The 13,736-nt window shown below is 34.2% G+C and overlaps 1 protein-coding gene across 8 annotated transcripts in view; it reads right to left on the bottom strand.

Moving 5' to 3' along the window:
- LOC115240403 (synaptosomal-associated protein 25) overlaps positions 1–13,736 on the bottom strand; it is a 44,561-nt gene that overhangs the window by 18,429 nt on the left and 12,396 nt on the right. For 5 of the 8 annotated variants that reach the window (XM_029815531.1, XM_029815530.1, XM_029815533.1 and 2 more), the window contains exon 4: positions 8,156–8,204. The exons of 2 other annotated variants lie outside the window; for them this stretch is intronic. In XM_029815531.1, the coding sequence (XP_029671391.1) occupies positions 8,156–8,204 (49 nt within the window). Of the gene's footprint in view, positions 1–555; positions 605–8,155; positions 8,205–13,736 lie in introns of all 8 variants that reach the window. One more of the 8 variants, XM_029815534.1, reaches the window with a different exon arrangement.

Below are 13,736 nucleotides of genomic sequence, written 5' to 3'. Positions count from 1 at the left end.
AAAAAAAAAATAAATAAATTATATACTTTTCATTTTGCAGCAAAAATAATTAAATTATTAAATAGAAAAAAAGTTTCAAAAGATTTATATCTAATAAATATTAAATGCTATCATAATATATGAAATTATTTCTCCATATACTGACAATCAAATACCGCTAATATCCTTTATATTACAAGAATTTAAAAGCAATCTTGCAAAAAATGATTTCGGTCGATCGTTCGTAGTCGATTTTTCGTTCTATATGACTTTGTCGGCACTTTAGTAATCACGCATCGGGAGCGCGCCCTTTCATGAAGGGAAACGCAAATTGACATGGCTAAAAAAGGGCGCGCACGTGTTACTTCGTTTTTCGCTTCGCGTCTTACGTACTTCGCGCGTTTACCTTTTTTGTAAGCTTTTCTCCTCTTATCTGTTTTTCTTTCCTTGTTATAATAACGTACTATATTTGTCAAACTTGTCGCATCGCTCGCTCGTTCTTCGCAAGAGAGAGATAGAGATAGAGAGAGAGAAAGAGACAGTGACTTATTGTTGTTTTACTGAGAAACTGCTTACCGCCTTGGTGGTCTAACATCGTCAGAGTGTTTGCTCCGATATCCTCGGTCTACGACAGGGTCATCAAGGTGCCACACATTAACGGAAACGAAAGAATCGTTTTTCTCAGTAGATGGGTGCGAGAATAAACTGCGGAACAAAGTCACAGACAAAAAAGCAACAAAATCGCGCGGGCACGTTTCGTTGGTCCGAAAGCGACGAAAGAATTGTCCTTGAGGACCACCTGGGATAAATTATCGCAAAAATATTAACTCTCGCGTCTATGTTTATCATAATTGTATCGATAGTTGCCTTGTCACTATAAAAAAGAATATCCAAAAAATCGCGCTCTTGGACAAAACGTGCCGCACATAATAAACAAATTATAACATAATTATCAAACTCAAACAAGTAATAATGTAATAATTAATAAAACAATAATAATAATGTAAAAAGAATAATATAATAATAATATTAAAAATAGTAAAAAAAAGTAATAAAAATGCTAATAAACGAGACGAAGATCTAGAGGCAGCTCGCGATTATGTAATTAAGGTATATGATCCTAATCGCAACAATGTCAACCATAATCGCTCGCTCACCCTTTACATAAATCAGCTGCAATCATAGCGTTTAGCGTCACATTCGCGATCAATTATATTATTCATTTTTATATAACACAAAAACTTATTTTCCTGAGAAATAAAGGATCTAATGAGAATTATTCAAATAATTCGAGTTTCCGAATCTCGCTCAATTTTAGAATAGTAATTTCAAGGATTATTTGAGTCAAATTAAAGTACAATTAAATTACAATTAATTACATTAAATTAAATTGACCTAATCGATCAACTAAGAATTTTTTAATTAAAAATTTTTCTATTATAATCACGATTACAATTAGCTACAATTGCAACCGATTTCTGCATTTATTGCTTACGTTAAAAATCATAGGCGAAAAAGAGAATAGAAAGATAATAATAGAGAGATGACGGGACACGACGTCGACGATATTAAGAGTAATGACGATTGACGATAAGACGATTTAATGGAGCGTAAATGGGCGGCTTGGTAGAGATAAAGCGAACAAGAGACGCTACCTTCGACGTTTCGGAAAAAGATTTCTCCACGAATAACAAATAGACGTGAAGATCATTAGACTAAATCTCTCAAATTATTCCTCTTATATTTAATTTTTAAGATAAAATAATTTTTTTTTTAAAGAGCATAAAATGTTTAAAAGCAAGAAAGAGATGCAATATGTTAATTTAGATTTTACTGAAGAATTTTCGACTTCTTTCTAATAAATTTTCTAACGATTTTCTAATCAATTTTCTCCTAGTATCTTGGTAATACGATTGATAACTAATGATTGAAAAATGCGGCGATCGTCGTCGGTACGTCTCTTGAGCGTCGAACGCTTTTGTTTTCAGGCGAATAAACGCGAATTGACGAGAACGATGGCGCGATTAAACGCTATTGACGATCATGATGGCGATGATCACGTAGCGCAGCGGTAACCACGCTATTAATTATTCTTGCCATGCTAATCGGCGATTAGCGCTATTGGCGCGATCGCGCCGAGCGGAGTTTCTTTGCTATGTTTCACTCTCGCGTTTCTCGTTCACTTCGCACCGAGCTCTCGTTTTTCGATTCTCGACATATTGTTCGATTTTCATATTTGTATATATTATTATTATTATCTATATAGCCTTTCCTGATAATATATATACCGCATACGCATACATTTCGGCCAGCGACTCGAAATCAAAGCGGGGACAATATCTACTTTGGTAAGACGACGGCCGACAGAGAATAGTTGCACGTTGGATGCACAGATTGCAAAACCAAGGAGAGACGGAAGTAGATAAATAGAAAGAGAGGAGATGACAGAGATGTATATAAGAGATCAGAGGTAAAAGAGGAGAGAAATGAAACAAGTTACGGCAGACAAGACAGATATCTACTGTCACAAGCGTTAATGAGTTATAGAGTATACACTCTTTTGAGATATATCTACATTAGATAGACAAATACATGTTGATATATATATATATACATATATAGAAAAACCTGGGATAAATTATCGCAAAAATATTAACTCTCGCGTCTATGTTTATCATAATTGTATCGATAGTTGCCTTGTCACTATAAAAAAGAATATCCAAAAAATCGCGCTCTTGGACAAAACGTGCCGCACATAATAAACAAATTATAACATAATTATCAAACTCAAACAAGTAATAATGTAATAATTAATAAAACAATAATAATAATGTAAAAAGAATAATAATATAATAATAATATTAAAAATAGTAAAAAAAAAGTAATAAAAATGCTAATAAACGAGACGAAGATCTAGAGGCAGCTCGCGATTATGTAATTAAGGTATATGATCCTAATCGCAACAATGTCAACCATAATCGCTCGCTCACCCTTTACATAAATCAGCTGCAATCATAGCGTTTAGCGTCACATTCGCGATCAATTATATTATTCATTTTTATATAACACAAAAACTTATTTTCCTGAGAAATAAAGGATCTAATGAGAATTATTCAAATAATTCGAGTTTCCGAATCTCGCTCAATTTTAGAATAGTAATTTCAAGGATTATTTGAGTCAAATTAAAGTACAATTAAATTACAATTAATTACATTAAATTAAATTGACCTAATCGATCAACTAAGAATTTTTTAATTAAAAATTTTTCTATTATAATCACGATTACAATTAGCTACAATTGCAACCGATTTCTGCATTTATTGCTTACGTTAAAAATCATAGGCGAAAAAGAGAATAGAAAGATAATAATAGAGAGATGACGGGACACGACGTCGACGATATTAAGAGTAATGACGATTGACGATAAGACGATTTAATGGAGCGTAAATGGGCGGCTTGGTAGAGATAAAGCGAACAAGAGACGCTACCTTCGACGTTTCGGAAAAAGATTTCTCCACGAATAACAAATAGACGTGAAGATCATTAGACTAAATCTCTCAAATTATTCCTCTTATATTTAATTTTTAAGATAAAATAATTTTTTTTTTAAAGAGCATAAAATGTTTAAAAGCAAGAAAGAGATGCAATATGTTAATTTAGATTTTACTGAAGAATTTTCGACTTCTTTCTAATAAATTTTCTAACGATTTTCTAATCAATTTTCTCCTAGTATCTTGGTAATACGATTGATAACTAATGATTGAAAAATGCGGCGATCGTCGTCGGTACGTCTCTTGAGCGTCGAACGCTTTTGTTTTCAGGCGAATAAACGCGAATTGACGAGAACGATGGCGCGATTAAACGCTATTGACGATCATGATGGCGATGATCACGTAGCGCAGCGGTAACCACGCTATTAATTATTCTTGCCATGCTAATCGGCGATTAGCGCTATTGGCGCGATCGCGCCGAGCGGAGTTTCTTTGCTATGTTTCACTCTCGCGTTTCTCGTTCACTTCGCACCGAGCTCTCGTTTTTCGATTCTCGACATATTGTTCGATTTTCATATTTGTATATATTATTATTATTATCTATATAGCCTTTCCTGATAATATATATACCGCATACGCATACATTTCGGCCAGCGACTCGAAATCAAAGCGGGGACAATATCTACTTTGGTAAGACGACGGCCGACAGAGAATAGTTGCACGTTGGATGCACAGATTGCAAAACCAAGGAGAGACGGAAGTAGATAAATAGAAAGAGAGGAGATGACAGAGATGTATATAAGAGATCAGAGGTAAAAGAGGAGAGAAATGAAACAAGTTACGGCAGACAAGACAGATATCTACTGTCACAAGCGTTAATGAGTTATAGAGTATACACTCTTTTGAGATATATCTACATTAGATAGACAAATACATGTTGATATATATATACATATATAGAAAAATATATATATGTATGTAGTTATATATAAAAATAATACGTAGACTGAAAGCGCGACACAGCTCTGTAAGCTTCGCGGCTGGCTACTAGATAGTATTTGTGTATAGTAAAGAGATCAAATATACACAGAATTACAGTAAATCCACAGAATTACAGCGTGTATCTTGTGAAGTTGGGATCGATCGGGCTAATTGCGACACGGGCCCGAAGTCGCGACACTTTCGATGATTAACGAGATAGATGACGAAAGTGATGCTGAAATCAATATTACTCGTAATCGCTTTATGGCGACTGAATCACTTTATGATAGATTAAATGCTCAACTGATGACCATGGTCATTGCTAGTCGATAATTATGATAACGATGAGAGATGTCCATAATAATATTATTTCATAACCAGCTTTAATATATTAAAATAAATGATCCACGTACATTTTATAGCTTATCAATTTATATATGTTCTGCAAGGTTTTTTTTTCTTTTATAAAATCAGCTTTTTTTATAAAAAACCGAATTTTATAAAAAACGTAGGTTTTTTTTATAAAAGGCTGAATTCACAAACAAGCGATATATATTATACTTAGATGATTTAGAACGTAATTTTTTTTCATTTTAACACCATCTAAATTTTATAATATATATATATGAATTATATTTTAAATATTATACCATATGTATATAAACCATATATATATTTCTTTTCTATTTACAATAATATAATTTAGACGGTGATAAAATAAATAATATGTTCGAAATAAATAATTACGTCCAAAATATTTCTAAATATATAATAATATATTTGAATATATTTTCGGAAACTATCGCGATATGTCCCAATTAACCCGGTACACATCCGGTATACGAAAGCAGATGCGATAATAGCGTTTGACAGATGAGAGGGCACTTAGCACGCGCTTCTAAATTTCGCCACATCGGCAAAGAGTGTAAGAAAAGGCCGTGGAGGAAAAACTCGAAGACACGATAAGGGCATTCCCACACGTCACATGCCATTATTGCACTTTGCTGCGCGCGATCGCATCCAGCGTGTCGTTTGGATTTAGGACAAAAAAAGATCTACACGAAGAAAGAGAGAGAGAAAAAGGGCGCGAAAGGAAGAGGCGAGTAAGTGTGAGTGTAAATAGGCTACACAGAGAGAAAAACGGCGGGATGGGGAGAAAATAAAAATAAAACGATCACGATTGATTACACCATCTGAACAATAGCTGTTAATTGTACACGAGAGCAGTTCGATCTCGTTAAGCGGTTCATACAGCATCCAACAGCTTGCGCGACACACACACACACACGCACACATACATATACAAAGAAAAAAAAATAATAAAGATACTGTTATTTTTATATATAAAAGATATTCGATGAGAGGGAAACAGTTTCAATACGCGAGGAATCTATCTATAGATCGATAAAAAAATTTATATTAATAATAATATAGATATATATACACTGATAAAAATACGGATAAAGAGGATATATCACAAAATATAATATCGTTATATGAGTAAAGTTAAAAATATTGATAAAAATTCGGCAAGGAGATTTAGTGCAATGTTTATGCAATGGAGCTCATGTTTGTTTATACAATAGAAACTCGCTCGTTGGATTGTGTACGAGCCGCTTCACGTCAACGCTGGCAAATAGCGACAGCGATAGCAACAGCAGCGATGACTGATTTATTGATAGAGGCTCATTTTCACATTATGAATACCGTGAGCGTGGTATGTATATGCTATGAGAATATTCTCTCTGTCACGTTATTACAGCAGGTTTGTCCATGTCAATGGTGAAACGTAAAAATGAGCCTGAACTGGTTCACGCCGTGATTGCACGAGTCGCATATTGGATCGTAAAGTTCCGCGCAAATTTTATATGCGCCGAGAAACTTATATGAAATTGAAATAAAAAATGCATCTTTCAGTTTCCTCGCGAATGATGAAAACAGCGAAGAGATTATACGCGAAAAAAAAAACACGTGCATTTTATACAATCTCTTAATTACTTTGTAAAGTATTATCGAAAAAATTTAATCTCTTGACGAAAAATAGAAATCGAAATTGATAGAATTTTAACAAAATTAAATGGGCGAAAAACTTTTCACCAACGATCCAAGACGCAGCCATAGTGTAATGGTACATGGTAGTAACGTTAGTAATATCAGCAGAGAGTATCTCAGTGGTGTCAGTGATGGCGATGGTGTTGTAATCAGTAGTAATCGTAGTAGATCCGGCACAGTATACAACTTGCGATTGTGCAGTGGCAGTTGGCTGTCGGTCCCCTTAATTAACTTTGTTAATCGGGCGCGATATGATCTTTTCACATTGTCGAATCTCTATCGTGAGGGAGCGACGATTTCCGCGAATTGTTTCTGCCGCCTCAGCATTTAGGGAAGTAAAGATGATTAGGGTAGAGTTAAAGCTCCGATCGAGCTTGTGTCACATTAAAAGCATGGCATTATGTCATTAAACCGCGTCAAAGCGTGTAATTTCATGCGCGTTAAATTAAGCGTAGATTAATCGATATTTCTATATCCGAGGAATTGGCTTTTGTGTACGAAACGGGAACCATTGGGTTGGAAAATTGACTTCTAAAGTTCTTTCGCCTGACAGTTCTTTAGACGGAAAACTTTCGCGGAATCACGCTCCGCGTTTGCAAAAGTCCGAAATTATTATTCGCGCAAATGTTTGTCGAACATTGGGACACGAATATCCGGCGCGTGTCATACGATCGTAATTAACACGGTGCGGATTCGCGGGGGTGGCGAGCATATATCCGTAATATCTCGGGCCCTGATAGGACTGAGTGTGTTAATAGAACAATTTCCGTCTCTGGTTAGCAGCTACAACCCGCGAGCGTTTTGAGCGCCGACTCTCGAAATCACTGCGTTAACTCTTTCGGTCGTTTCATCGAGAAATCTGTCATCGAGATTTATATCAAATATAAAATTTACGTAAAAATTATGTTGTTAGAATTTTTCTTTAAATTCAGGGTCATTCTCCGCTAATTATATCATGACCGAAAGAGTCAGTGTTTAATCGTTATACCGTAGTATGTATGCGTGTGTGTGTCCAATTATTAACACGAGAATAATCACGTAGGCATATTTAAGAGATCTAGTATCTAGAATTATTGGATCTCTCGTAAATAGCAAACATAAATTGCGTTTAAGATGAAATCTACGGGATGTTCCGCATGACGTAGAAGAAGGAAAAATGCGAGAATAATCTTTGTATCTATTAAATATTTTCATGTAATTTATAAGATAAATATAACTTTCCGTAAAAAAAGATAAAATGTATAGCATATATATACAAAGTAGAAGAAGAAGAAATTTTAGAATAACAGTAAAAATAAATTCTTTTCTTTGAATGTCAAAAATTAATTCTACACTTAGTTAAAACTATATCTATCACATCTAATTTGTGCATAAAAGAGATATAAAACTTGTGTGGAATCATTGTTTTCTTTCCCGCAATTTTCTCATCCCGAGACCCCGTCGTGTGTATTGCGTATATGTGCGTATTATATGCGTATGTGGAGGGGAAAAAAAGACACTCGCGGGGGTAACGCTTGTGAGTATATAGACGGTGTGTTAAATCGTAAAAGTGTATGCGGTGATTACGAGAACGAGTTATTTTCTTCGTTCCTTCACCTCCTACCCTCTCGTTTTCGGTAATTACTTAATTGCTAACAAGCGGATTCACTCACCTCCCTGGTCGTCGAGTGCGACCAGAGTGCGGATGCCAGCCTCCTTGCTCTACGACAGACAGAGGCAGCACAACACAGACAACCACCACCAGTGTTAGAGAGCGAGAGATAGAGAGAAAGAGAGAGATAGACGAATAGAAAGAAAGAGAGAGTCGTATATCTTTCTTCACTCTTTCTTCATATCCTTCTTTTAGTAAGTATAAAGTAGTAATATTAGTAGTATATATTAGTATAGTATATATAGTTAGGTATATATATATATAGAAAGAAAGGTATATATGTAATGGATAAGTCGGTGGTGGGTACTGGGCAAGCAAGACGAGAGGTGGATATTGTGGCCGGATATGTTGAGGTAAGTGATGCGCGTACAGAGTGGGACCAGAGTGAGAAGTATTCTTTTTCGGGGCCTCTCTCGTTTTTTTTTCTTTTCTTTTTTTTTCACTTTTGTCGTTATACTTAATCTTTTTTCTCATTCTATCACGGACGACGTCGCGGCGCGCCCTCGAGCTCGCCTTACGGCGTACTGTTATATATCGATACCTGCCCGGGACGCAGAGACAGGTGGGCAGAGACGGGCGGGCAAGAGCGATTGTAAAGAAAGTATAGTCCCGAACGGAAGTACCGTCAAACGCGATGCGACGGTACGAACGTGTCGGCATGTTGTTGCTTGTTGTTGATGTTGTTGTTCCTGATGTTGTATCGGTCTATGACGATATTGTTGTTGTTGATGTTGCTGTTGTTCATGTTGTTGTTGTAGATGTTGTTCCTGTTGCTGTAATTGTTGTCGCCGTTGTTGTTGTTGTGCGTTTATATATTTTTGTTTTTATTGGACGGATATCTTCCTTCTGACAAAGAACGCGCGTTTTTCAGTCTTTGAGATTCTTTTTTGTTTGTTTCTTTTTTTTTTTGCGATGTTCTGTGAGTTTCGGCTGGACAGTTCTAATCTCTCGATCGTCGTCGATCGTCCCTGCGTGCCTCCTCTCCGTCAGAGAAGAGTCCAGGAAGGATCGAATGCGATCGAGCAGATCCACGGCTGCAGTGTTATTTTTCTGGGCGGTAAATGGGAATTTCTTGGACACCCAGTAACGAAAAGAGCGGTATATAGTAGAGTGTGTAAGTAGTTAGGTAGAGGTATATCGCAGGATACAGAATAGAGTACGCTTCCATTGAGTAAGATTCAATGCGCAAAGCAAGTCACACAATGATCCTGCGAGACCCCTTTGAGTCACGAATGTGTCGTAAAATCGATCAAATTAACAAAAAAAAAAAGACAAAGAAAAATTCATCGCCAAGTAATTATCACTTTAGAATTTACAAAAATTATAGTAACTATACATATCTGAATTGAAAAAAAAGAGACCTGAAGATTATAGAAGTAAAACTAAAATAAAATCTAAAAAGCAGGATAATATGGATATTTATAAACATAATTATGTATAAAGTAAAATATAAAAATTTTAATAAAATATATAAATTTTAGATCCTTCAGCTCTGCGGTCAAATATAATCCTGTTCCTCATAATCGGTTTATCGATATTAATTATCGGTTATATCGAGATTAATTATGACATAAGAATAATAATAATGCATATAAAAAAGGCCAAGAACCCGGTGAAAAATTCCGGTTGGAGGCATTTTGAGACTCAAAGGGTTGCAATCTGGATAAATGCAAAGTAAAACACACACGCACACGTAATTGAAATAGGAAGGGAGATGGGAGGGTGACGGATAGCAAATGAGTGAATGCACGAATGAATGAATGAGCGAAGTGAATAAAACGGCTGATGAACCGAGAAGGGAAAAAGGATAAGCGACTATACGTTAATGGTTTCCTTTTTCTTATTTTTAACAGAGTCCCGCTTAATTACAGCCCATATTTGCGGTCACATTTAACGCTAAATGCAAATATCTAATTCAAATTTTTTAACTCGTTAATTAACGCGTCAACATTAAACGCGATCGAGTAAAAAATATATCGAATAAGTAGAACTCGGATAAATTGCATTTAGAATTAAATAACGCGCTAAATAAAGGCGAGAATATAAAAGAGAATCTGTATATGATTGATTATATGAGCGATATATTGGTGATTTTTTAGTCGCAAAAATTGCGATATATTTTTGTTCATATTTTACTCTTTTCCTCATTCGGCTTGAAATACAAGCGTGCATATCGATATAAAAAAATATATACACATAATTGTGGAAGTGCATAAGATTTTGAGAAAAAACGTGAAGAGTGATAATCGATAGTGCCGAGCATGTAAAATATGAGTAATCGCGGTCAATAAAATCTAAATAAGATTTGAACGATAAGAGAATAAATAGAAAAATAAAAAAATATATAGAAAGTATTTCTTGTTTTTATTTAAAGTATTTAATTCTTTGCACTAAAATGTGTTATATTAATAAATATAAGAAAACTACAATATGTTGGATATTAAATCATTTCTACTGATTGATTAGAGTAATGCAAATAACAGCAAAGCGATACAGCACATATTGAAATACAAAGAATTAAATATATCTTTCGAATATCTCCTTTAAGCATAAATATCGTATGCAGGATGTCCCAGAAAAAAAATAAAGAGATAATAACTGTGGCATTTTATTCTTCACATAAATCGAATTGGTCTTTCCTTAGCGAAGATTTTATAAAAAGCAATTAATAAATAATTAAAAATAAAATAACATTAAGATTCAAGAAAATATCTTAATCAGCAATGCAATTTTGTTTTCATATACGGAATAAAATACGTAAATGAATAAAACTATAATTATAAATCACTAAGTTAATCACTATATTATCACTAGTTAATGATTCTCTAATCTTGTTAAGTCTATATTTTAAAAATCAATAATTGATTTTTATTAAATTATTTATTTACCTTTTTTTGAATCAATTTCAGGATTATGACAATTAGTACTATAACCATTACAAATTATTACAAAGTAGAATAAAATTCTCACGAAAGAATTCTCAAGAAAAGATCGATCTCTCCATTTTCTTTGCAAAATAGATTTTTTGTGGGACAGTCTGTATATGTGTGTGTATATATTTATATGTATATATGTATCTCGATGAAAAATACATTTGTTTTGTATGAGAGCGTGAACTGATGTGCACTGAGTATTGATTATATTGAATATTGAGCTTTGATGAGATCGCTTCTAAAAAGAGTGACAATACGATGCACTGAAGAGGGAAAATGGACAGTGGCTTGCAGAGAGGGAAAAGGCGAACACACACAAACAGCCAGGCAGCCAAAGCGAACAGGCAATAAGATTCCGTCGATCGAAAGGCAAACTAGCGACAACGATAATATCGAATATATTCAGAGAAGTTATGTTTCTCTCCCTTATATTCTGTTATACAAAATAACACTATGTCCCTCTTAAGCGCGCGATAAAATTTTACTAAATTTATTAGGGACATTAAACTTGTAACATCTTGCATTTAATAAAAAAATTATTTAATAAAATCTCAAATTTTAAAAAATTTTGTTGTAAAGAAATGCGAGAAAAATTAAATTTAAATCGGCATTTTTTAAATGTAATAATCATTTGATTATGGAAAAAAGATAATATTATTGTATCTTCCAAAGATCTAAAAATCACGTTTCTTTATTTCTATATTCTAATATTATAATTGCCGATAAAATAATCTATCCGCAAATTTCACTTTATTCTTCACGTCCTATTTTTTTATGCTACATTTTTATAATCGTTTCTGAGAGAGAAAAAAAATGATAATTACAACTTTTATCATTTTTATCGCTTTAAATTCTGATTTTTGTCAAAGGCAATCAAACAACACAAAATTTGAAAGATTAATTATTATCTCTCACATATACTTTTTCTAGATTATTGTTGCTCACAACAAACAATTTTATTGCTACAACGCATTAAACTCGAACAGTCGCCGATTGCTTTTTCGATTTATGGAATCTCGTGAAAAGCAGGCAGAGGCAATCGAAGCAGGCAAATGTAGAAATTGCGGATATCAAAGCAAGCGGAGACCACACACGGGCACACATCGCGCACACGTATACAAAGAGACACAAGTAAGTAACATCCACAGCAACGGACACAATATCGAGAGATAGCAGCAATAGCTTTGTTATATACTGACGCAGCTTCCCTCCATCTTTCCTCTTTTCCTTATTCCATTCTATTTTTCCTTTTCGTTTTTCTCTCTTTTCGCATTCGTCATTTTTCTATTTCCGGGCGTCTCGTCCGCCCATCGTTTCGGTAGGCGATAGTCCTTGGGTGGCCCTCTTCTTTAGCGAGGGCGCGAACCCTTCTCTCTCGATTCGACGATCTTGAAGAGCACTTTTTCGTAAGATCGATTTGCGCTTTAACCCTTTGCGTTCCTTTCGCGTCGAGATGCAATAATCACATTTTTAATAAAAATATTTTTTCGAACATATTGGAGAGAGATGACCATAATTTGTAAATAATACTTTTTTTTTAGAAGTGTTTTATGATAGATATTAATCATTATGTATATACCAAAATCTCTGATCTTGATTTCAATATTAGCATTGGACTAATGAAAAAGGCAATTTTTCTAAATTCTCCATAGATATAAAGAAGTACACAATATTTTTCAATCATCTTTGACCTTATTTATATAAATAATGTAAAATTGAATTTCGCATAAATAGATGTTCGTTTATCTTTACATAAAAAATCTTGTTCTAAAGCAGGCAAGAGCGTAATTTAATTCGGAAAAATGAGAAAACATCGTCTTCTAAAAGGATTACATAAGAGCGTAATTTAATTCAGAATAATTAAAAGGAAAAACATTGTCTTCTAAACATGCTTACTTTTACAAGAAACTACTTAAGTACAAAGGGTTAAAGAGCGAAAAGTCAAAAAGTTGCGATTTTTATTCGCAAAAGAGAAATCAATTTTTTGGTTTTTCTTTTCTCTATCACACACGAGCAATCAAATTCTTCCCTTTGCTCGCTGCGCTATCGCGAACTTCGACGCTCGTCTCGTCGAGTATAATTCGCGTGCTGCGCTGGTATAACAATCATTACGGATACAATATGATGCATACACTGGGAGTGATCATTATTAAAAACATGGTTCGTTGCGACACGAGCGTGCCTTGCATCGAATCCTCGTGCGCGTTACAATTCGTCCGAAAACAAGAAACCAAAAAATCTCCCAATCGTTGCATCGATCGTTGAACTATGATATTTATATTTTTCCGATAAAACGGGTGTATATAAATATATATAATAAGGCTATTGATATATATACGCGATGTTGATTCAAAAAAAGCACATATACAAGAAAAAGAAAGAAATTCGCAGATATGTATTAGAAGAAAAGGTAGGGAGAAACGTACGCTTATGTCACCTGCGTCGACGGTGCGTAAGCATTGCATGACGAAAGTCTCAAAAAACTTTTTCTCGTAATAAATCTCTAACGTATCTCTAACGATATTAATACATGTCACGTATTTCCGCCTAGTATTATTCGATAATTATCATTATTAATAATTAATCATTATTCGTTTTTAATTAATTATTGTTATATCGAATTTAATTGTGAACACTTAGTGCACACTG

The sequence above is a fragment of the Formica exsecta genome, unplaced genomic scaffold (genome assembly GCF_003651465.1).
Source record: "Formica exsecta isolate Colony F162 unplaced genomic scaffold, ASM365146v1 scaffold425, whole genome shotgun sequence".
Classification (NCBI taxonomy): Eukaryota; Metazoa; Arthropoda; class Insecta; order Hymenoptera; family Formicidae; genus Formica; species Formica exsecta.
Note: the sequence above shows the minus strand (reverse complement) of the source record. Positions and strands in the feature narration are given on the sequence as shown.